At 37.4% G+C, this 26,354-nt stretch overlaps 1 protein-coding gene across 2 annotated transcripts in view; it reads left to right on the top strand.

The window, feature by feature from the left end:
- Positions 1-26,354, top strand: part of ap3b1.L (adaptor related protein complex 3 subunit beta 1 L homeolog) — a 143,539-nt gene that overhangs the window by 102,812 nt on the left and 14,373 nt on the right. For both annotated transcript variants that reach the window (NM_001091840.1, XM_018244870.2), the window contains 3 exon segments: positions 3,700-3,931; positions 7,770-7,854; positions 18,130-18,227. In NM_001091840.1, the coding sequence (NP_001085309.1) occupies positions 3,700-3,931; positions 7,770-7,854; positions 18,130-18,227 (415 nt within the window).

The raw sequence follows: 26,354 nt of genomic DNA, 5'->3' as shown, positions 1-26,354 counted from the left end.
TTAATGTTTAAAAGATTTACTAGTAGATTTAAGGTATGAAGATCCAAATTACAGAAAGATCTGTTATCAGGAAAACCCCAGGTCCCGAACATTCTGGATAACAGGCCCCATACCTGTATAAACTCTATACAACACTATATGGCCAAATGTATCCAATACCTAACTGTCCAACATCTCATTGCCAAACAAAGAGTATTAATTTATTTATGGCCCTCCCTTTGTTGTCATAACAGCTGCTACTTTTCTGGGAAGGCTTTTTGGTAGGAAACAATTAGGAAAACTTTTGCTGGGATTTGCTTTCATTCAGCAATAGTGAATTTGGGGATCAGGCCTGGCTCCCAATTAGCTGTCCTGTTCACCTATAGGTGTTTTGTTGCATTGAGGCCAGAATCTGAGAAGGCCAGTCAAGTTCTTCCCCTTTTATCTCGGTTCATGCTTCACTTTGTGCAAGAGGGGCATTATTGTGCTAAAACAGGAAAATCTGCCAAATGTTGCCACATCATAGGAGATATGATATTGTCAAGAATGTTATTATACCCTGGAGCCGTAAGGTTTGTTTTTAATGGATCTTGGGACCCTGCCTCAAACCATGGCAAACAGCCCCAGACCGCCTTCACTAAACTTAAAGGAGAAGAAAAGGCTTTGTGCACTTGGGGGTGCCAAATGTTGGGCACCCCCAAGTGATTGTATTGACTTACCTGAAACCCAGGGCCGGTGCTCCTATCAGCAGAAAACTGCACTGGCCCTGGGTTATACCAGTGCTCACTGGTGTTGATTATAGTTGATTGGACAATGAAAAATTGGAAGGGAAAAAACTTACATGGATCTGATCATGACTGCGATGCAGGGCACAGAGGACCTATACCTTGGGCCCCAGCATCAGAAGGAGCCCATTGGCTCGTGGGAGATTTTACTCCCATTTAAATACTTTTTAGACTTTAAGCAGTTTTAGTCATCCTGTATATAAATCCATTTGAATAATTTTTATATCAAGAATTAATGGAATCCTTTTTATTGATTCTATTCTATCTATTTGATTCTAATTTTTATATTTTAAAGCCAACTGAATTTCATGCATATCATCTTGTACAGAAATACGAGCTTTCATAAATTGCAGAAAATAAAAGAATAACTAGATAAATGTCAAGTGCAAAGTTTGAAGCTGCGTAAATGTTTTACATGCAGGACGCCACTTGTTTTTCGGTTTCCAGCTTTCATCTGAAACGGCTGTTTATTTAGGATTTTTGTTATTTTATTTTCTCTCTTTTTTTATGTTTTTTTTTTTACAAACTGTAATTTATAGCTTTCCGTTCTAGAAAGTTTTCATGATTTTAATCTTAATAACCTTAAAAAAAGCAGACATGCTATGTCATAAAATATCTATTAGTGACTAGTTTGTATCCTATAAATCTAACTTGAGTTGATAACATGGTCCATTACCAGCTAACTGCACAGAGTATTTTTCATTTTACACTCTTCAGTTACTTTTTAGTGAAGTGTTAAAAAATATGAAGCTTTTCTCCTCTTTAAAATTGCACGCTGTCTGTCTGTTATTAGGGAGATAACGGCTCTTATAAATGTTTCAGTAAGCGCTAAGTAGACAGTTATGTGCCCTCTCATTCCACGCTTATTTGCTTACCGTAATAAACTGATAAAATATGTGTGCTTTGCCGCTGTGTATCTACAGGCATCAGGAATCACATAGATTTCCTTTAGAAATAATGTTGTGTCTGCAGAATTGAATGGTTATTTTTGTAAACCATGCTAAGGTTTGTATTATAGCTAACAAATATATTGGGTAAATTAGGCCCACGCTTCGTAGACATTCATGCTTATGCTGCTAGTAGAGCTATCTGTCTAAATATTATAGATACATATATGTATGTTTGCTCTGAATACAAGAGTTTCAGGGCACATGGTAGAGGTGCAGAGCCTGTTGACCCCCAGCTCTTGTTAGACCCCAAGTCCCTACATCATGGGTTCCTATAGATCTTGAGCTGGTAATTTTTAGATTGTTCCATTACCCTTTTCCATTACCTTTTTGTGTAATATTCTGTTTTTGAACACAATGAGGGCTAATTTATCATCTCTGGGCAAATTCACAACTAGTCAGGAATCCGTGACAACCAATATCCAGGTGTGAATTTGCATATGTGCATGCCGCATTTGCGCATCGGCACAGAGATTTTTAAGGTTGGGAGGGGGCCCCCAGGGACTGCCAGGAAGGCCCGTGTTTTGCAGCCCTGGTGGGCCCCCAAGGCTCCAGTCCAACCCTGTTATTATTAGGGATGCACCAAATCCAGGATTCAGTTCGGGATTCAGCCTTTTTCAGCAGGATTCGGCCGAATCCTTCTGTCCGGGCAAACCGCCCCTAATTTGCATTTGCAAATTAGGGGCGGAGAGGGAAATTGCGTGACTTTTTGTCCCAAAACAAGGAAGTAAAACATTTTTTTCCTTCTCACGCCTAATTTGCATATGCAAATTAGGGTTCAGTATTCGGCCGAATCCTTCGTGAAGGATTCGGGGGTTCGGCCGAATCTAAAATAGTGCATTCAGTGCATCTCTAGTTATTATGTATACAGGAATTTCAGGGTATGTGGTAGAGATGGGCAACTTGTGGACCCCCAACTTACTTTATCATGGATTCCCAAAAGGTAACGCTTGAGCTGGTAATTAATACATCATTCACAAACATTTTATTTACCTTTTTATGTGTACTTCCATTTATTTAGATTTCTAATGCAATGACTTGGTTAATGGGTGGTCATTGAACACATATTATTTTTTTTGTGAAATACAATCAAGTTATAGTTTTCGTGGTAGTGTTACACTTAGGGGCCTGTATACTAACATTCAAATTTAAATTTTTTTCATAATTCTTTTTTTTTTTTTTATTTCTCTAAAACTCTAAAAATTGGAGAATTATGAGCTGTAAAAACCACAAAAAACTCATATAATAAAAAATTCACCAGTTAAAAGCCGTTGAGGTCGATGGGAGCTGCACTGATCCTAATGGACCATTTTTTTTTAGACAATCTGACTTTTTGAGGATTTCTGATTTTTTTTTTTTTCCTGCTAGCGATTTTCCAAAAAACTTGAGGTATTCAAAGTTTTTATCATTCAGCATTTTTTCACTTGTGCTTTTTATATGTGGATCTTTTAATAAATTGTACACCGTTCGTGGTTCAAGAGAATTAATTTATTCATGGTTTCAAAAACCTATAAAATGTTGATAAATAAGCCTCCCAGGTTGAGGACATTGTTGCAATCGCTTCGCACCAAGTAGACCAGAATCATCAGTAAATCTGGACCTATGACTTATATGTCACATAGAAGTAGCACATATAGTAATTCCTTATATATGCTCTATTCAGTCACTTCTTATAGGCTTTGCTTTCTTTAGTTTGTTTTACAGAAAAATGAACCATCCTACTATATTAGCTACAGTAAATGTCTGTCTAAAATATATAACTTTCAGTAACCCTTAGCTAAGGCAGGAATGAGTTAACATGTACTCTGCCTCCAGTACGTCATAATCAGAAAATAGGTTTGGACTTACATTTAGCAGTAGCATAAAATCTTTATTATTTGAATATGAAAGGTATATTTCTGTTTATGTGCATTATAATGATGCCTGATCAGATTGCTGTGAGTGGCGCTACCTGTTGATATTCATGTCTGTTGCTTCCTTCTACACAGATTTGTTCGCCCTCCTATGTCCCATCGAAGACACACGAACTCCTTCACAGAATGAGTGGGAAGGGCCTATCAGCACATTATCACTTTCCAAGGCAACAGTGCATTTTTGGTGCACAAATGGTCTCAGTGCAAATTACCTTTAAAAATACTACAGACAAGAAAATAGAAGCTATTCACATAGAAGAAAAAAAGATGGCCGCTGGAGTAAAGATGCATGCGTTTAATCAGATAGGTGAGCAATGAGTAACCTGTGGAATTATATATCATGTATATACTGTCTGCTTTGGCCAACCACTGGGTTTGGTCATGGAATTGAAGTTTTCTTCAGTTGTCTAAACCTCAAGTTATTTATTGCATTCATCAGAACTGTAAATAAAATGTATTGATTATATAGGACAGAAAGGCCTTCAAAGCAAAAATATTGTGTTTTCTGAAATGATACAGATATAAATATTATGTGTCAGTGCATATCAGTTTTATTTGCTGTTGTCACCAGCCTCAAGTCAGGTGTCCATTTTTAAAAGCATACAGTCATATGAAAAGGTTTGGGAACCCCTCTTAATTCTTTGGAGTTTTGTTTATCATTGGCTGAGCTTTCAAAGTAGCAACTTCCTTTTAATATATAACATGCCTTATGGAAACAGTAGTATTTCAGCAGTGACATAAAGTTTATTGGATTAACAGAAAATATGCATCATAATAAAATTAGGCAGGTGCATAAATTTGGGCACCCCAACAGAGATATTACATCAATACTTAGTTGAGCCTTTTGCAAATGTAAAAGCCTCTAGACGCCTCCTATAGCCTTTGATGAGTGTCTGGATTCTGGATGTTGGTATTTTTGACCATCCGTCCATACAAAATCTCTCCAGTTCAGTTAAACTTGATGACTGCCGAGCATGGACAGTCTGCTTCAAATCACCCCTTAGATTTTCGATTAATTTTCAAGTTGGGGGACTATGATGGCCATTCCAGATTATTGTACTTCTCCCTCTCCCTTTGTACATTTCCAAGTGTGTTTAGGGTCATTGTCTTGTTGGAATATCCAACCCCTGCTTAACTTCAACTTTGTGACTGGTGCTTGAACATTATCCTGAAGAATTTGTTGATATTGGGTTGAATTCATCCGACCTTGACTTTAACAAGGGCCGCAGTCCCTGAACTAGCCACACAGCCCCACGGCATGATGGAACCTCCACCAAATTTGACAGTAGGTAGCAGGTGTTTTTCTTGGAATGTGGTGTTCTTCTTCCGCCATGCAAAGCAATTTTTGTTATGACCAAATAACTCAATTTTTGTCTCATCAGTCTAAAGCACTTTGTTCCAAAATGAATGTGACTTGTCTAAATGAGCTTTTGCATAAAACAAGTAACTCTGTTTGTGGCGTGAGTGCAGAAAGGGCTTCTTTCTCATCACCCTGCCATACAGATGTTCTTTGTGCAAATTGCGCTGAATTGTAGAACGATGTACAGATACACCATCTGCAGCAAGATGTTCTTGCAGGTCTTTGGAGGTGATCTTTGGGTTGTCTGTAACCATTATTACAATCCTCCGCATATGCCGCGACTGTATTTTTCTTGGCCTGTCAGACCTGGATTTTACAGCAACTGTGTCTGTGGCCTTCCATTTCCTGATTCCATTACTTACAGTTGAAATTTATAGTTTAAACCTCTTAGATAGCTTTTTGTAGCCTTCCCCTAAACCATGATACTGAACAATGTTTGTTTTCAGATATTTTGAGAGTTGCTTTGAGGATCCCATGCTGTCACTCTTCAGAGGAGAGTCAAACAGAAGCACAACTTGCAATTGGCCACCTTAAATACCTTTTGTCATGATTGGACACACCTGCCTATGAAGTTCAAGGCTTACCGAGCTAATCCAACCAATTTGGTGCTGCCAGTAATCAGTATTGAGAAGTTACATGCATTCAAATTAGCAAAATTACAAGGGTACCCACATTTTTTTGTACAGCCAGTTTTTCACATTTGATTTAATTTCATACAACTGAATACTGCTTCACTAAAAATTGTTGTTGAGAAAACACCCCAGTACTCCAGTTCCTGGGAAATTAAATACATACCACTGTTATCTTTTTTTTTGTTGAAAGTGGAGTAAATTATTATGACCGTACATAAAGCATACATAAAAGTTTACATCGAAAAGGACCTGCTGTAGGCTGGCAGTCCACATGAGTCCTCCAAGTAGCCAATCACAACACTTATTTGGCAACTGCTTTTTTCATGTTTCTGTAGTGCCCCAACTGAGTGTTGTTCGCTGGTTTAAAAGGTTGGGAACCCCTGTTTGGTTACAGGGCGCTAAGTCTCGTGTTGCACTCAGTTCATACACACCATCTTTTCACTTTGGCATCCTGATCAACCCAAGGAAATATGTGGCAGTTTGCCATGGCAGTAGTAAGGATAGTTCTTTCAGTTAAAATACCAGGCAATGTATGGATGCTACCAAAAGAGAGGCACCACAGATGGTGTGTAAATCTTGACCAAATGTTACAAAAGTGATCCTACCTTGGTTGGTTTGAACTGTGCTGCAAAATTACTTTTGATATAGAAACAACTAGTTTTGCTTCTGACCTCTCTGCTTAATCGTAAACTATCTTGGCACATACATAAATGTGTGGCATTTTGCTTTTTGTATAAATACTATGTTTTTACCTATAGGTAAGAACTGTAAGTTAATGTATATGTTATGAGTGAGCACACTTGTTCAGCAGGTGAGAATGTGCCCCAGTACTTGATTCCTCAAGGATGCTTTTGCCTGTCATGAGGGAAACATCTCCATAGCTGCAGTGGTTTGGTTATCTGCAATGACATAAAGGGATAATATGAAACTCAGTGTTCCATAAAATCCTTATATGCTCATGGCAAATTAGACATATATCACTGCTATATATTTGAGTGTGCCTTTAATGGTCCATTACTATGTTAAGCAAGTCATTCATTGAGGCACGTACAGACCCTGATATTGCCTGGATTTCTACAGACGTATGTGTGATGGTGGAATGATTTTAACATAGGTGATTTAATGTTCTTTTTCCCCCCTCTTCATTATCGTGTGGGTTATTTATGAGTAAAATGGGTAACTCATTCAAATGGCAAATTGTTGTTTATTTAGATCTTGGTGTTGCCTTTCATCCTACAGATCTAATCAAAAATCTCAAGACGTCAGAGTGAAGACAGTTATTTCATACAAAATTATGTTAAAATTCTTCTGGCTTTCTTAGGCCCAGAAACCGTCTCCTTTCTAGCTTGCCTAGACCTAAATTCATTAGAGTTTGTTTAGGGACAGGGTAGAGATGTACAGTACTTTTATATTGTTATTTCAGATTTAACGTAAGTTCTGGGCCCCTGATGTACTTCGCCTGCGCTAAGAGTAGGACATACTTCCAACCCACCTATGCATGTGGTTTTAGTTGTAGCATGCCTTTCACTTAGCCAAAGTCAGTAGCAGCTTTTGACTTTACCCACTAGTATGATACTGGATCTACATGCAAATTAGTTCATGTAAACAGAGGGGGCCCTGCACTCACCAAGTTAAACTGCTATGTATCTAGTTGGCCACATTTTTTCCATGGGCTTAATGTTTGCCATGTTGCATTTTTGCATTACCCTACCTTATCATGAGTGTGCACTCTTACATCAAATTCAATTTACTGACTTCATATTCCCTACTTTCATATTGTCTAGCCACTACAATATGCCTGTACTCCTGCTTCTCAAAGTCTGATTAAATTACAATTTATGTTTTTGCAGTGCCTGTCTGTTTTAGAAATTGTAAAAAATATGTGTTGGGAAAGTTATAGAAACAAAACCACTTTATATATTATTTTAAATCTGCGTCTTCAAACTCTATGTCCAAATTGTTATTCAGGTCTGCTCTACATGTTTAGCTCTGGCTTATTCACTAGGTAGCCAAGTCTCACAAGTAGCTTTCCACTCCAGCCCTTAATGTGAGAAGCAGGTAATTTTTATTGTAAGTGCATGCTGCCGGATGTTTGCCGTTTGATTTGCTCTTACCTCTGTAAATTTATGTGGGGAAAACATTTTATTTTGCAGATTATCTGGAGCCAGAGGGATCCATTACGGTCTCAATGGGTATTGACTTTTGTGATTCCACTCAGACTGCCAGTTTCCAGTTGTGGTAAGTAGCTTTGTTGTTCATAGAAATTCTGCTCGGGCAGTTGTAGAACTGTTTTTTTGGTATTTTCTCCATGTCGCCTCTCTCAATTATTAGTCTCCTTTTATTGAGATCATTTACATACTACAGGTATGGCATCTGAAAGCTCTGAATTACAGGAAGACCATCTCCCATAGACTCCATTTTATCCAAATAATCCAAATTTTTAAAAACGATTTCCTTTTTCTCCGTAATTATTAAACAGTAGCTTGTACTGGATCCCAACTAAGATATAATTAATCCTTATTGGAGGCTAAACCAATCTATTGGGTTTATTTAATGTCTAAATGATTTTCTAGTAGACTTAAGGTATGAAGATCCAAATTTTGGAAACATACATTATCCGAAAACCCCAGGTCCTGAGCATTCTGGATAATAGGTCCAATACCTGTATTTGTAACTGATGAACAAGGTACAGGGGGGAATTATGAAGACTGTACTGGAAAGACATGGGCTATTAAAGATTGTCCCTAATAACATTCTATCACATCTATGGAGGGCACATTTACTACCAGCTACTTTGCTGCAGTGCATAATCCCTTTTAAACCAAAGTGAATAGCTTTAATTTGTCTGTTGCAGCTAGAATGTTGAAAACAAATATATGCTGTGGGTTAATTAACTGATGAGATCTGTACAATGTAAGTGTATATGAGCCCCATTGACTTAGTCTTCAACTAGGAATCTAAATGGTGAGGAAAACATTGAAATTAGGTTAAATAAATAACAGAAGTAAGCATATTTGAACAAGGGACCCTCAGCAACCTTAGAAAAAAATAGAAGGCAATGGGCAGAATCAAAGAATTTGTTATCCAGAGTGGTTGGGACCTGTGATTTTCTGGAAAATAACTTGTCTCTTTAATTTAGACCATCAATTCATAAATTTGCGAAAAAATAATTTTAAAATTGAATAAACCCAATAGGATCACTTTTCCACCAATGTGACCCATGCAGTTTAAATTACCATCAAGTCCCAGGTACTGTTTTATTACAGAGAAAAAGGAAATCATTTTTAAAAATAAGAATTATTCTCTTGAAGTGATTTTCCGTAATTCGCATATTTCTAGTTAATGGGTTTCCAGATGATGGATCCCATACCTGTACGTTAATAACATGTTATATGTTGGAATGGGCTTAACTATAACTTTAGCCTGCTGAATTAATTGTATGAAGAAAAACATTTTGTTAATATTGAAACTATACAGATGGGTGGCTTTTGAATTATCCTGTATGGGTAAGGTTGACCACACTCTCCCCAACAATTTTTCATCATTTAGCAGTGGAGCCAATAAAAGTCATCCCGGCTTTAATACAATATAATAACGATCTTTACATTTTTTTTTAATGACAAAACAATTTTATACCAACAAAACACTAAACCTAAAGTGCCTATGAGTTTATATCTCTCCTTGAGTCCTTGGAGTATATTGTTTAAAATCACTGATACCCAAGTTAAAAAAAAATATAATCATAATCAAACTGCAAAGAAGAAATGATTGCTAGATAAAAAGAGTTTCTGTTTGTGTTTAGTTTAAGCTCTGAATACGACTATTTGATTCTTCCTTTGAGCAAAGTATTGCTTGCAATGATTTATATAAGCAATGTACTGTAACACATTGATTTTATGCAGATCATCACCTTTATGTTTGGGGAGGTTTGCTGTATTAGATATATAAAAACTGATTACATATTCTGGGATCACGCAGTAATTGTTTATTATTTTCCTATTAGACAAACAAGGCGGATCAATATTACTGGACAGCCAGCTATGAAAAACACCACTATAAATAGATTTGCTTCAAACATTGACTGTATATTAGTTTTAATGATTTTGAGCAATGTTATTTCAATGACAAGAGCTGAAAGCCAGCCACTGATACGGTTTCAGAAGGTTAAATTGAACCAGAGATCTTGTCCTCTGATTTCCAATTCTTTGGTTATCAATACTGTTTTAAAAGAGAAAGAATCCTTTCTCCTTTTAGATATATGAATTGCATGTAAGTCCGAAGTACTCCTTACATGGTCAACTAGTCTTTTATATTAAAGCCTAGGAAAAAATGGTAATTTGCATAAATACAAGCTAATTACTATAAAATGAAACCGGACTGGTTCATTGCTTGTATTTATATTTACAATAAGGACTTGCTACTATAAGCCAGTTAGATTCACATTTCTCAAGTCTCTTCCATGCAATTGTTGTTCTCTTATACATTACACAAACAAGTAAGAGAGAAACAGTGGCCAATAATCATTTTGCTGCAGTCTAGTTCATAGGAAGGAATTTTAAATAACAACATGGAAAATCACATTCAACTTTTTGATTTAGCTGAATCCCAATTCCTTCATGAATCCTTTGTGAAAGATTCGGCAGAATATCACGCTGAATCTGAACTCTAATTTACATATGCAAATTAGGTTTAGGAGGGTTGTAAGAGACCTACAGGTGCAGCGGCCAAATCCTGGCCAGAAGCTGCATGTAATAAACATAAACACTATGAAAAATGTTGCAAAGAAGCAATCTGGAAGGCAACGATAGAAAATGAGGAACTAATTGCGACAGAGGCTAAGACTAACCCCCAAATTTTTTCTAAGTATATTAATCGCAAAAGCATGCAGGTTGAGAGTGTGACTCTATTAAATAATTAAAATAATGTGCTTATAAAGCATACAGAAAAGGCACATTTGCCTTTATCAGTTCTTTTCTATTGTGTATACGACAGAGGAGTCAAAGTTTCAAGACTAACCACAGATGGCTCAGCTCAATATATTCCGTGGTTGACGCAGGATATGGTACATAAAGGTTTACTGAAAATTTATTTGAACATGGCACCAGGGCCAGATGGAATACACACTCAGTTATTTCTGATTTTCTCAGACTCACTTTCATCTGGTATGGTACCTGTGCATTGGAGGAAAGATGATGTAATTCCTGTTTTTAAAAAGGAATTACATAGATTACATAGTACATAGATAGGAAATTGGCTACTGGATTGGGTATAGAGGATGGTACATATGCATTAGAGCTACCTGTGCATCCAGTGTGAATGAGTTTTCATTAACTGCCTCATGTTAAATGTTAGTAATGTATTGTTTGTTAAAACCTCCTGGGCTTATTTATAAACTGGATTTTGGTAATAAAAAAATTTGCATATGCAAATTAGGATTCATTTCAGACGGGCAGAAGGACTCGGCTGAATCCTGCTGAAAAAGGCCAAATCCCAAACTGAATCTCAAGACTGATCAAGCACTGTTCACATTCATTTGTAGTTGAATATTGCAGTTCTTTCACAGGGAGCATGCTCATAATGTCCAGTAAACAGCATCATCTTGCAAAAGATATGGGAGATGTTCACTGTTTTTAGCTTTTTACAGAGCCATAAATTGCTTCTATTTCTGTCTTGCTCTTGCCATGTCATGCTGTACACGGAACACTTGGCTTTTGTGTATGATTCAGTACATAACATTCTAAATGGATCACGACTCTTTTTCCCATTGCTTGGTTTTTCTAAGCTGTATCTTACGCCTAAGAATCTTTTACTTTGATTTTTATTCAAGGAAATGATGGCTCCTAAATGGGATTATGGGGGATGAGTGTTTTAGGGGTTACCAACAACAACCTTTTTTAAAAGCCCTGGCTGCATTATTATTATTTCATTATGAGTTCCCAATCATCCTCCAGTTCGAAAATGTAAACTTAACTTAATGTAAAGGGTTTCCAATCAAATATTAGAAATGAACATTTTATTTTCAGTTTTTTAATTTGTCCAATTACTTTTGAGCCCCTGAAAATAAGTGATTGTGTTAAAAAAAGGCTTTAGTTCCTCACATTTTCATGCAATTTTTTTGTTCAACCCACTGAATTAAAGTTGAAAGTCTGCAGTTCAACTGCATCTGAGTTGTTTCATTTAAAATTTATTGTGGTAATGTACAGAACCAAAATTAGAAAAAAGTTCTCTGCCCAAATATTTATTTTCACTAGTTTTTGTATAATGTATTTTCTCTTGGACATTCCTTTTCCTCATACTGGACACACCTTCGGTATGATGTAATTTTTGCAGTGCATTTTCTTGGTTCTTTATAGTGGGATGCAATTTATGCACTATGTTTTTATTGGTCCTTCATGTATTGAACTTTTCACTCATTGGTGTAGACTATATGTGATGTAATGCATTTTAATTGGTAGACACCCCTTTAAAAGGATTGCACCAAGGGGAGACCTACAGCCTATGAGTAAGTGCCCACACAAGCAAGAAACGCGTTAGGCCTGTGTATGTTTTGTTAGTCTTTTTAACTTATCAAGACTTGAGCTACTGCTTTACTAAAAAATGGGCCTCACACCACTTGGAATCTTGCACGTAAGTCTTATGGAAGTAAATTCTAGTTTTATGGAAAAATTCACCATGAAGGACATGTATAATATATATTGGTATGAGACCTGTTATCCAGAATGCTTGGGACCTGGGGTTTCTGGATAGCAGATCTTTCCGTAATTTGGATCTTCATACCTTAAGTCTGCTAGAAAATCATGTAAACATTAAATAACCCAACACGTTGGTTTTGCTTTCAATAATGATTAATTATATGTTAGTTTGGATCAAGTACAAGGTACTTGCCGGGCAGAAGGACTCGGCTGAATCCTGCTGAAAAAGGATTTTATTATAACATAGAAAAAGAAAATCATTTTTATAAAAATTTGGATAAAATAGAGTCTATGGGAGGCAGCATTTCTGGATAATGGGTTTCCGGATAACTGATCCCATACCTGTAATGTTATACATATAATATATAAAACAATGCTAAATTGAAAGTAATTCATTTGGGACTCTTAAGGTGGCTATACACAAGCCGATAAAAGCTGCCGACAGACCAAATTGGCAGCTTATTGGCCCATGTATGGGGCCCTCATCTGGCTTCCCCTATCGATATCTGGCCAAGAGTCGGCCAGATGTCGATTGGGCAGGGGTAAAAATCCCATTGGATCGCAGACTACATCTGTTCATTGATGCGGTCCCGCAATCCGACCACCCATAAACCTTTGATTATGGACCAATCATTGGGCCCTATGGCCCACGATTGGATCAGCCTGATATCACCAACCTCAAGGTGGGCATATCGGGGAGAGACATCGGCAAACAAGCGGATCTCTCTGTGTAGACCATGAAACCCACTGGAGGTCATTTCCTGGGGAAATTTGAAAATAACTATTCACAGATTGGTTGCTTTGGGTTACTGCCCAGGTGCATAAATTTGCCCCACTATGTCCGTATTCTCTCCCCATGTTCTTAGTGATGCAAAGTGACTGTTGTTTCCTGTGGAGCAGCTTCATTTAGTTCTAGGAATGCATTCCAAGCCAACATCGTGTGCTCTATTCTCTGTGTCACCATCCGTTTTTCGTATGTGTGTTTGTGTCCCATATTTGATTCCTGTAATCACTGATGTCACCCAGTGCCATGTTGTTTTATATCTGTCTGCCGTGGGGCCCTTTCATAGAATTTGACTATGACTATTCATCAGCGTAATGCACTGACATATGTGCAACTTAAATATTCTTTCTTCTTAAAATGCAAGAATTTCCTCTATTATAAATATTTTCTTTTGAATTTCTTGCAAGAGCCGCACTTGGCCATGCATCAAATGTAATTGATCCTGAAGGAGTGTAATCACAATTACTCACTTTCTTAATTGGCCTGCCCAAAATCAGAAAATGGAAACCGATCGGCAGCGGTTAAATCAATATCCCTGTAGCAGTACCTGTGGGGGTAGGGAGATAGTGGTAATGGGCAGATCAATTGACTTTAGATGCCAATCAACAGATGTGTGTTTTGCATAGCAAGTACTAGGCACCTGCATTAGATTGGGAACTTGTAAAATAACCATATGGGGTCAGACTACACAAAGGGAAAGTTAACAGAGCACATCCTAATAAAGTCAGAATGTTGAAAATAAATTGATGCAGCCTAAATATTATCAAAGATGTAAGGGGTAAACATAGGGAGAGAAAGCCTCTGGGTGCTTAGAGTTCCCCCTTGAATTTATTGCTCCTCTAAGGTCTTAACTGTCCTGAATAGATTTTTCTCTTTATTAAAGAGAAAAACTTGGTGCTTTATGGGAATTTTATTATTATAAAAATGTTCAAGATGCTGGACAATTTACCAGTTCACGAAGATAGCTGAAGAAATAAAAAAATGGTACAGGTATAGGATCCGTTATCCGGAAACACGTTATTGGAGTCCATCTGTAGTAGACTCCAATGTAATCAAATAGTTGAAATTTGTAAAAATTATTTCCTTTTTCTCTCTATTAATAAAACTGTACCTTTCCCATACCTGTATTGAAAAAATAGAGCCTCACTGTTCCAATAGTGCTTGTGCACTTAAGATTAGGTAACGATTGTTTTCCTTTAAATGCATACCTCCCAACTGTCCCGTTTTTAGAGGGACAGTCCCTCTTTTGACAACTCAACTCGCAGTCCCTCGTTTGTACTGGAAAGTCCCGTTTTTCTCTGCACTGAACAGCCAGAAAAAGAAACAAAGTTTCTAACTTAATTGGCTTTTGGCAGAGCCCCGAACAGCCACAGCTGCAGATACATTTGTAACAATTTTGAGATAAGCAAATAAGTAATTGTAACAATATAAGATACTCGGTCTCTTGGGAGAAGTTAGACTCACAGCTTAAAGGGCAATTCACCTTCATTAGCAAAACTGTAATTACTAAAAAAAAAACAGAAATATGTTCAAACTTTCATTACCTGGCAAATTTTGTAACATGAATATGGTAATTAGGGGGTGTGGTCACAAAAATGGGCGTGGTCAAAAATTGCCTAGCGCAGCTTCTTTTTTGTCCCTCTTTTTATTTCCAAAGTGTTGGGAGGTATGTAAATGTATTGTAAGAGAAAAACTCTTATTTTTATTTTGACTAGAAAACTCAGAATATGTTTCCATTGCCAATGATACCTGCCTTAATTCAATTTTCATTTCACACAAGTATGACTAGAGAAGAGTAGACAGTTGGCTTTGGCCATTTCTGCCCCTTTCAATGTTTTTTGTACATCTTTCCATGTATATATAACAAAGTATTATAGATTTGTTCAACTAGTTCTTTATTTTGTAAACACGAGGTTGTGTATTTCCTGGTAATTCCAAAAGAAAAATAGGTAGCACACACTTATAGACATAATGAAATAATGGGCACACATCCTCCAACGTCCTTCCACTCTTGTGACAGCTTTCAAATAATTGGTTATAGGCAGCACTCTATTTCAAAATTAAAAAGCCTTTAGTTTCACATCAAGGGCAACAGCAATGTTTGATCCATATTTGGCTCTTTATCTAGCTTGATAAGTCTTTACCCTGTTATAAATGTGACGGCAACATTGGGCAAGTAAGCTGTTCTACTTCTGGGGAGACAATGTTCGGATTAGCCTGACCAGGACTGGGAACAAGCAACATACCCTGTATAAAAACTTCTAATAATTATTGCTTATAATACCTTTTTCAGTTTTTGTAACTTCATGCTTTTGCTCTAGCTAAAATTAAGCACATCAATAACCTATTGTAAATATTCTTTTAAATATCACTGGTGTTAATCAATTGATTTTCTATTATCGGTGATTGTTCCCTATTATGAAAATGGGACCCGAGGGAATACATTCATTCAATACACGTCCGGACTGGGAAACAAATACCAGCTTTTGTTACGTGTAGATCGTTCCTGTGTGGCTTGTTCTTTAAGGATTTATGACTTTGACAGTCTGTATATTATTTACATTGAATTACTATTTAAGGGTATTTTCAGCCTCATTTTCCACTGTTTGCTTGTGAAGGTACCAGGCTCTCTCTGCTGCAAACTAGATGTTAAAGAGTAGCAAAACACTGTACATAGTGTGAGAGACCGCATCTCTTGAAGTGCAGGAAATGCTTGTATTCAAAGACCCAAACTTATAGAAAAATTAACATAAAAATTGCTAAAAGACCTTTAAAGAGAGTGTTTACCTTTAAATAACATTTTAGTATGATGTAGAGAGTGATATTCTGAGATGATTTGCAATTACGGTAGTCTTCATTTTTTATTTGTGGTTTTTGAGTTATTTAGCTTTTTATTTAGCAGCTCTCCAGTTTGCAATTTCAGCCATCTAGTTGCTAGACTCCAAATGACCCTAGCAACCATGCATTGGTTTGAATAAGAGACTGGAATATAAATAGGAGAGGCCTGTTAGAAAGACGAGTAATAAAAAGTAGCAATAATAATACATTTGTAGATGGGGTCAGTGACCCTATTTGAATACTGGAAAGGCCAATTGAAAAGTTGCTTAGCATTAGCTTTTCTATAACATACTAACCGTTAACTTAAAGATGGCTCACCCCTTTAAAGGAGAACTAAATCCTAAAAATTAATATGGCCAAAAATGCCATATTTTATATACTGAATTTATTGCACCTGCCTAAAGTTTCAGCTTGTCAATAGCAGCAATGATCCAGGACTTCAGACTTGTCACAGGGGGTCACCATCTTGGAAAGTGTCTGTGACACTCACATGCTCAGTGGGCTCTGAGCAGCTGTTGAGAAGCTAAGCTTAGGGGGTCGTCACTAATTCAAGCAGAAAATGAGGTTAATCTGTAATATAAGATGATACTACAGGGCTGATTATTAAATTCTGATGCTAATTGCACTGGTTTCTTTGCTGCCATGTAGTAAATATCTGTATTAATTACTAATCAGCCTTATATTGTGACATTTCTATTCTATGTGTACTGTATATTGTAAGTGACAGCAGCACAGAGCATGTGCAGTGAATCAGCAGAAAAGAAGATGGGGAGCTACTGGGGCATCTTTGGAGAAACAGATCTTTATTTTTAAAGGACTGTGTTGCCTTGGGATAGTGCAGAAGGCCAAAACATAATGTATAAAGGAGAAACACGGGTTGTGAGAGATTAAAACGGAGCTCACCCTTCCTTGTAGCGTCTCGGCCGCAGCTCTCGCGATACTCCGGCAACTCCAAGCCGGCATTTACAGGACAAGATCTGTGTATCGCTATTCAGCGCTGGCCCGTCCACATCAAGACTCGCCACACTTGTTCTTTGAAAAAGCGGCTTTATTAAAATTGCATAAGTGATAACAGGCAGTGGGTAAGTGGTGCGAACTAACGCTTTTCGTGCCCTCTCTATTGGCACTTCATCAGAGTTCAAAATGTGTCACGTGATAACCCATTATATAGAGTGTCTAGTGTTAAACACCTGTGTACCTACATAATGTACAACATTTGTAGGTACTTCTTTAGTTAAGCTTTAGTTCTCCTTTAAAGGCTTCATGAAATCAGTGCTGTAATCCCTTGCAGCTCACCTGTAAAACAGAATTGTGCCCTTGTATGATTATAACATTGAAACATTGTCTTGCCCATTGGCTTCCTGCTGTCCTTTACCACACAAAGCATTAATGAATAGTGGGTATGCTGTTGTGGTGAGTATACGGCTTAACCAACAAAGCATCTGGCATATCCAAGTAAATATGCAATACCATTTCTTAGTAGCTGAATTAGGAATGTTCTTATATTGAGAATACTTGTGTGACCTAGTATTATATAAAGTCATTTTGTGATAACCAACATTATAATAAGCTTTCAGAGCTGTCAATCAGTTATGGTGGTGCCTTTCCATACAGCCTTTATGGGAAATGTATTGAACCACCCTGTTAATGCCTCTGTACGTTCGTTGGCTCATACATGCAAAGAAAATGTTAGTGGTCCCCAGCCAGCGGCTTGCAAGCATGATGTTGCTCCCAGTGGCCTCAAAGCAGGTGCTTATTTCTCAGTTCCTTGCTTGAAGACAATTAGTTGCATAAAAAGCAGGTGTACTGCCAAACAGAGCCTCCTGTAGGCTGTCAGTCCACATAGGGGCTACCAAATAGCCAATTGCAGCCCTAATTTGGCATCCTCTGGAACTTTTTTCCTGCTTGTGTTGCTCCCCATCTTTTTCTACATTTGACTGTGGCGTCACCCATGTTAGATGGTTCTTGCTACAACCAAGTTATGAGAAAGCTGCTGTTCTAGCTGTTTGGGTAAAATGGGTAACAAGTTACAATTTATTACATACCAATTCTTCCTCCTATTAACAATTTCTAAACATATCTGTGAATTCTGAGCAAACAGATCTATAATTTTTGTGATCATAATAGTACAGTGTGGTAGTTTGGTTGTGTATTTGTGGTTACGTGTAAGATGCTTCATGGGTTTGTTGTTGTTTACAGTACAAAAGAAGACCAGTTTTCTGTTGGAATTCAGCCTCCACCAGGGGAACTTCTGTTGCCGGTGTCTTTGTCAGAGGCAGATTTCAAGAAAGAACAAGGTAAGAAATGTTTCCCTGTGAAAGTGATGTTTGCTGGTCTGTAATGGTATTTGTGGTACTGCATTCATTCTTCTGTCTTAATTGAGTTTGATATAAAATTATACCATTTTTATTAACATTAGAAGAGAGATTGTGATAAGCAGGAATGTACTCAACGCCTGTTTGGAAAGCAAGGCAGTGATGGGGGACATGTCCTACTTAGTCAATATGTTTATACAATTTCCCATGTCTAACTGCACTGTGACAGGAGACATAGCCCATGTGCCCATTGTAATTATAGTCCTTGCAATGTTCAATTCACATCTGGAAACAGTCATTGCTTTGCCTTGATTATTGAAATGAGAAAGAGAAAAATATAGTAATGGGATTTAAGAGAAGATCAAAAGCGGATCAATTTACTCAGGATAGAATTTGAAGTACACCTTTAGGGCAGAGACACACGCTCAGATTTGGAGAGATTTAGTCACCTGGCGATAAACCGCCTCTTCTTTGGGGTGACTAATCTCCCCAAACTGCCTCCCGACGGCTAGAATGTAAATGGATTGCGGGATGGCACTCGGAGTGCTTCATTTTCCAAAACTTGGTATTGGAACCATCCAGCTGAGATTTGGTAGAGCTTGTCTGAATTACATTAATGTAATCTAGTGTAAATAAAAGTCTAAGCACGTTAGATGATTTTCATTCAGTGGAAAATGCTTATGAGGGTTGTTCCAGGCCAAAACCTGGTTTTATTAGGTGTGTCAGGAGGCTAAGAAACGTTGGGTGCATCTGTGTGCCACTGGCCACGGATCAATAAATATGGTAAATGTTCTATGCACATACGTTGGGCCCTGATATTTAACTAAGGGAATGTAGAAGGAAGATGGACATATAACCTTTTAGCTAATTATAAAATCCATTTTTCTTTCGTGCGTGCGTGTTTTTAAGAAAAGTGGCGTTATCCCTTTGTATTGAATTAAAACCCCATTTGTTTTGATGGTCTTACTTCTTATTGGCTAACGACTGCCTCGGTGCCTAACAACTGCTGTACAAGTAGAGGTGAGTCTCTCCTTCTTGTTTAGCCACATGTTGTTGAATGGATCAGTTGAGTGTCCATAATTTCAGTGGCCTTTTTTAATGGTGATGGAATGATCACATCCTACTAAAAATAATATCCATATATCAATGTATTTCATTCGTACAATGAGATCTTTGCGTCTATGGCCAGCTTTAGTCCATGAAGAGTCTCCTCAAGTCAGGATTGAATACAATTTATTATGAATTCTCCATGATCAGAGGGAGCTTTTTCATTTTAAGCATCTTAAAACTAAACCAAATTAAGGAAGGACCCCTTATCCAGCAAAGCCCAGGTCCCGAGCATACTGGATAAGAGGTCCCCTACCTGCATGATAACTTTTGATTAGCACTAGATAAATGACATGGGCAGAGGATGAATTAGCACATAAAGGTTGATTTTTTAATCCCAAATGAACTGTAATTTTAAAAAATCCACCCATTCGGGGAATAGGAGTGTTATTGCTATGAGGCAAGGTGAAACTTCAGCTGGCACTTTACCATGGATGGCAGTTAACAGCAACTGATAACTTTGAGGTCCAAAGTAGCGTTTTTACTTTTCCTTGTCCATTCCAGTCAGAGGAGAAGTAAGCATGACTCCTTGGTCGCAGAGAAGACCAAAGCAGCTCTGCTTACTCTACATTAGGTCAGCTGAATGAAGGCTTAGGGTTACACTAATATTTTGTCCCTTTGTTTACAGAACTTGTGTTGTATAATGTTGTCATTGAGAAAAGGCACAGTGTGAAATTTACTTTGCTATGAAGATTTATGCCTCTAGCTCATAAAGTTCTTAAAGCCCATGCAAGCAGGATGCTAATTCTCTAACTAGTCAGACATTTACTGTTTTTCTGGCCCTGCAGAGATCATATTTGATGCCCCTTAATTAGAGCACTGTTTTTTTTTCTTATTCCTCTTTTCCACCTCAGCAATCGAGACAATACATTTGCTTACCATGCTGCTCTCTCCAAAGTGCTCTTTTGCATGTAAATTTATCTTAATTCAGTTTACACTGTCATGCTGAGTGGTACAAATTGCCTATAACAATAACACAGCACGAGTTAAAAAGGGAGGGCGCTCGGGAAGCAGATTGAGCGTGTGCCGCACTTGATAGGATGTTACTTCTCTTTATGCCAATACATTAGCTGACAATAATGAATCTCCTCTTCTGAAAGGCATGGTATGGTTGATTTTTCAATTTTACTTCAGCCGAGCAGTACCTTGTCTTTTATAAAACAAGTTAGACAAACCATTAATGACAAGAGTGTTAAGGTTAAATATGAAGCGATGCATTTACTCCTATGAATGCTATCCATCTTTCCATTTCCAGGAGTTTGACAAAAGTACCAGCGCTGTAGCGACGTTTCCTTTAATTGCGTGCTGCAGGAAGCTGGCTTTTCAAATAAACATAGTTGCATTCATTTATTTAGCATTTGCTCTTCAATAGAGCTTAATGGAGAAGGTTTAAGTCCTAAGTGAGTGCACACGTTTCCCAGCAGTGTTAGGTCGGCTGTGTGTTCTGTTTAAAAGCCACTGCACCCTGCCTGGGGATTTGCTTTGGGTTTTTTAAGCTTCTGCCTAATGCTGTAGCTAAATAGTCTGAAACATAACATAATGGTCCGCAATCGGCTGGCATTTACAGCGTTGATTGCTAAATGCTGATTGTCCTTTGTAACCTAAAATAGCCTTGTATTAACATTATTTTATATCTTCAGTAGACAAGAACACTTAGAGCTTAATATACCAGCTGAATACTAGCGATCACAAATGGTTGGGTCACTGTGCACCGGCGATTCTCATTAGTTTTAAGGACGGATGTCTCTAGCAAGACCTCCGGCATTTTACCTTATGCCATATGTCAACAACTAATCAAGCAATGTACTTTCTGTTGTTGACATTTACCTGGTGAACATGGTTGTGTAGGAGCTGACAATATGGTACCATGGCTGCTTTATACACACAAGAGAAAAAGTTCTAGAAAGACTTTTTCCCTTTTTTTTATTGTGATGTGAGTTGGAAATTATTCTGTTTTAGCAAAAAGTGCAATTAGTAAGCCTTAACAAAGAAAAGGGACTATAGTCTACAAAAACCTCATGACCCACTGTTTTTGATCTTGAAAATAAAAAGCCCCTCCATATTGTGAATCTGTATCATTTTAATAACTTTACAAAAAGAGTAGAGTAGGATTATGGAGAAGATAACGTTTCCTATGGTCATTGTGCAGAATTAAGCATTTCCAAGCATCTTCTGCCTGCATGATAAAGTGGACCTCCTTATTGAGAATGTTGTACTGCAGATACCAAAGGCTATTTAGGAGCTATGGATTATTATTTAGTACAAGAGATATTGATTCTTCAAACCAAACACCCTGGCAAACTAAATTCCAGCTAAATTTATTTGACCGATCTAGAAGGAGAAAAGTGCAATGATATAATCCAGGGTGCGCCTTGGGCACATCAGGGGACGTTGGTATTTGTAAGATCAAGGTATCAGTTTAGTAAGGTGCAATAAGCAGCTGTAATAGCCTGCTTCAGAAAAAAACACCAGAAAATCCGCAAGAGCAAGTTTGCAAGCACTTCTGTGATTGCGATTTTTCGGGCAAAAATGTATTATTTTTATCGCATTCAGAATCGCATAGCCAGAATTTTTGCCAAATATAGACAAAATTGTCTCAAATTTTTTTCGCCACCCAGAGAGTGGCATTATGTGAAAAAAATACAGAAATTGTATAAATAGTTTTTTTAAACATAAGCAGTGAAAATTAGTGATTGTGCTGAGGAAGAATTATACTCATAAATGTATTTTTAGTGAATTTATTAAGAAAGTTAATATAATGGGGAAATAATTTATTCCTAATAGTACATAATTGGCCATAAGTATATTTAATACATTATAAACTAGTAATAAATACTATTTTATATAAACTCATTCATATATATATATATATATATATATATATATATATTCATATATATATATATATATATATATATATATATATATATATATATGTGTTCAAAATGGACCAGCACACCAAATCTTCAATCAGAAAAAAGGTCACTTTTCCAACGTTTCGGCCCACATTAGGGCCTTTATCAAGTATACTCCGACTGACCAAGCACCCACCTTTGGCTAACAAGGAAGGAGGGAGTGCAGGTACTTTGTGAATTTCTATATATATATATATATATATATATATATATATATATATATATATATATATATATATATTCATTCATTAGTGTGGTCATTGGCAGCGGTGCCAAAAAAATCTGCAAGATTTAAAGCAAATTATGCAGCTAACCTTAATGAGCAACAAAAAAACTCGCAATACGCCAGAAATAACGATTAAACTACTGCTACACTTAATTAATGCTACTTATAACAAGACAAATTTGTCTCATCGCGAGCGGCGTTAATTTTGTGGCTAGAATATTCTCAGCTATAATGGGCGATGGGTTATAGACAATATTTAGGAAAGTTAGTAAATGGACCCCCAAGTTAGCTACTGGTAATCTGTTGCACTTCAGTGGTGATTGACCCAAAAATCTGTCAGTAAAATATTGGTGTTTGTAAATTACCAGCATCTTCGCAAATTCGATGAGGTTAATCAGGTAAACCCTAAAACAGTTATTCTTACACTATGGGTCGGGAGACTCTGGACCTAAGGTTGGGTCTCTGTGCTGTTTATGGTGGGTCTCCATAATCTTTCCACAATAGAAAATAGCAATTAAAAGGAAAGTATATTTAGATCCAATTCTTGGTTCACAAAGCTGACTTTCAGAATTAATTTGGGGCCCATGGGGAACACCAGAAAATTAAAGTAATGAAATATATATGGGGGAATGTAATAAAAGTCGCAAAGAGCAAAACAATTTGCACTAATATGAATAAAAATCCACATCTCGCAATGTAATATTGTTCCTTAAATGGTTATTACATTGCAAATTTTAATTGCACATTGCGAATTTTAATTGCGCACTCTTAAAGCTGGCCATAGACGCAAAGATCTGATCGTACGAATCGAGGATTCGTATGATTTTCGAACCGTGTGTGGAGAGTCCCGTCATTTTTCGTCCGGCGGAGATCGGTCGTTTGGTCAATCGGACAGGTTAGAAAATTTTTGGCGGCTGCCGATAATATCTCTGCGTATATTGCCGATCGTACAATTTTCAGTGGGAGACTGTCACTAGCTTTGGTTGGACATAGATATCGTACGATTGCTGTCAGGGGCAGAACATTGCTGATCTGTTCTTTAACTAATCTGACTGGTAAGACTTTGATCTGAATGGTTAGTGGCGGGTCGGGAGATGGGAAAGTCCGATCGTACGATGATTCGTACGATCGGATCTTTGCATCTATGGCCAGCTTAAGAAGTGCTTGAAGGTGTCGTAATCTTTGGTAAACATAAGGACTTTTGAGTAAGAAGTTTTATTACATTTTCTGCGCATTGGCGCAAACTATAAAATTCTCAAACGGTCTTCCACTGTCGGAAGTGGTCGCTAAACAGTTTCTGGGTTCGCAAAAGCTATATTAAATTTGCACAAAGCAAAATTTGTTTGCGCAGGCATAACTTTTCGCATTACTAATAGTTTTTCCATTACTACCATTCCCCCGCATATGTAGTCTTGCCCTGCATTTGTAAAAGTTGTACGTTTGCTTCAGAACGACTACTATGGTTTATATAAGCTGCAAGCTGCAAGAAAGGAGAAAAAGCACATGTTACTTATCAGAAAACACAAGCACTCTCTAAAATACAAGGGTGTTTTACAGAGCTTATCTGTTACCTAGTGTGTAACCTGTGCCATTTAGCACTATTTCAATTTGTGTAGCTGCCCCCATGGCTACACAGCGGCTTTTTTATATAAATTATAGTAGTCTTTCTGAAGCAAACACACAGCTTTTACCAATGTATGCTAACCGTATATAATATGTTAATTACTTTAATACATATATTTAAATTACTTTAATACATTTTAACTTGTTGGTGTTACTGTTCCTTTAAAGGGATCCTGTCATCGGAAAACATGTTTTTTTCAAAATGCATCAGTTAATCGTGCTACTCCAGCATAATTCTGCACTGAAATCCATTTCTCAAAAGAGCAAACAGATTTTTTTATATTCAATTTTGAAATCTGACAGTACAGCAGTAAAGAGTGATTGAAGTTTATCAGAGCACAAGTCACATGACTTGGGGCAGCTGGGAAATTGACAATATGTCTAGCCCCATGTCAGAATTCAAAATTGAATATAAAAAAATCTGTTTGCTCTTTTGAGAAATGGATTTCAGTGCAGAATTCTGCTGGAGCAGCACTATTAACTGATTCATTTTGAAAAAAAAAGATTTTTCCCATGACAGTATCCCTTTAAGGAATCTTTGCTCTCCTCCTTTTATTACAGTCATAAAAAAAAATATTCATTGGCCTCACTGAGTATTGTTGTTGCAATTGTCATTAAAGGAAGAGAGAACAGAACACTGGTTCCTATCACAAACAACTCTGACTTTGTTTGTGAGGTCTCAATTGTCTCAGAAAAGTCCAATTAGGATCCTGAGACCATATGGTCAATGAACCTTTAATTATGCGTCGCTCTTGCAATAATGAACGATGGGGGAATTTAAAAATAAACAAGGAAATCTCTTAAATCGAACTTCTTTGATTCACATTGAATCTTGTGTGTATATGTTTATAGAAATACAGAATTTTGGTTTTCATATTTGCATCTAGTATGTTATTAAAGCTAAAATATTTTATGGTATGTATTTTTTTTAATGCAACATTTCTTTATATTTTATGGAGAAGATAAAAATGTGTCAGTCTGGAGTTTTGCACAGTTGTAAATTCCCTATGTAATTTTAATATATCTGAGAGCTGCCTTTGGCTTAACATGGATTGATGGGGAGTGGAGAAGTGTTTACTCTCTGATACCAGTGTGTTTATCTGCTTGAAAATTGCCTATTGCATGGATAAGGGCTAAAGTCTGTTACTTCTTTGGGAGAAAAAGACTGAAAATGTGAATTTGCAATATAAGAACTTTTATTATCCAATCAAAGCGGTATTTCAATCCAGGGTTTGAAAACCCATTCATAGCCTGGGAAAGAGGCTGTCACTTCTCTGACAGATTCTAATGACACTCAAGAGCCTGCACCAAAGTAGAATTATACAGTACATTATGTAGATCAAGAATGTCTTCTACTGTGTCTTTCTAATCAACAGACTTTTCTGAACCATTCTGCTAACAGATCATTCTTATAAGAAGTTATTGTTCTTTTGGGTTACTAATGTTCTTAAACCACAGTTTTTTTACCTGTTTTTGTAAAAATGTATGTATGGGTTACAGGGCAGTGTTCTAAAGAGATACATCTATTAAGAACCTCTGCCTAGTGCCTTGTGTGGTTTTGGTTTTTTTAAATACCTTTGTTTAGTTTTCTCTCTGTTCTCCAGTTTCTGGGAAAGGTGGAGCTTCATACTCTAAACCAGGGGTCTCCATACTCTAAACTAGGGGTCTCCATACTCTAATCCAGGGGTCTCCATACTCTAAACCAGGGGCCTCCATACTCTAAACCAGGGGTCTCCATACTCTAAACCAGGGGTCTCCATACTCTAAACCAGGGGTCTCCATACTCTAAACCAGGGGTCTCCATACTCTAAACCAGGGGTCTCCATACTTTAAACCAGGGGTCTCCATACTCTAAACCAGGGGCCTCCATACTCTAATCCAGGGTTCTCCATACTGTAAACCAGGGGTCTGTCTCCATATTCCAAACCAGGGGTCTCCATACTCTAAACCAGGGGTCTCCATACTCAAAACCAGGGGTCTCCATACTCAAAACCAGCGGTCTCCATACTCTAAACCAGGGGTCTCCATACTCTAAACCAGGGGTCTCCATACTCTAAACCAGGGGTCTCCATACTCTAAACCAGGGGTCTCCATACTCTAAACCAGGGGTCTCCATACTCTAAACCAGGGGTCTCCATACTCTAAACCAGGGGTCTCCATACTCTAAACCAGGGGCCTCCATACTCTAAACCAGGGGTCTCCATACACTAAACTAGGGATCTCCATACTCTAAACTAG

This window comes from Xenopus laevis, chromosome 1L (assembly GCF_017654675.1).
Source record: "Xenopus laevis strain J_2021 chromosome 1L, Xenopus_laevis_v10.1, whole genome shotgun sequence".
Taxonomy (NCBI): Eukaryota; Metazoa; Chordata; class Amphibia; order Anura; family Pipidae; genus Xenopus; species Xenopus laevis.
The sequence above is the reverse complement of the archived record's forward strand: the minus strand, read 5'-3'. Positions and strand labels throughout refer to the sequence as shown.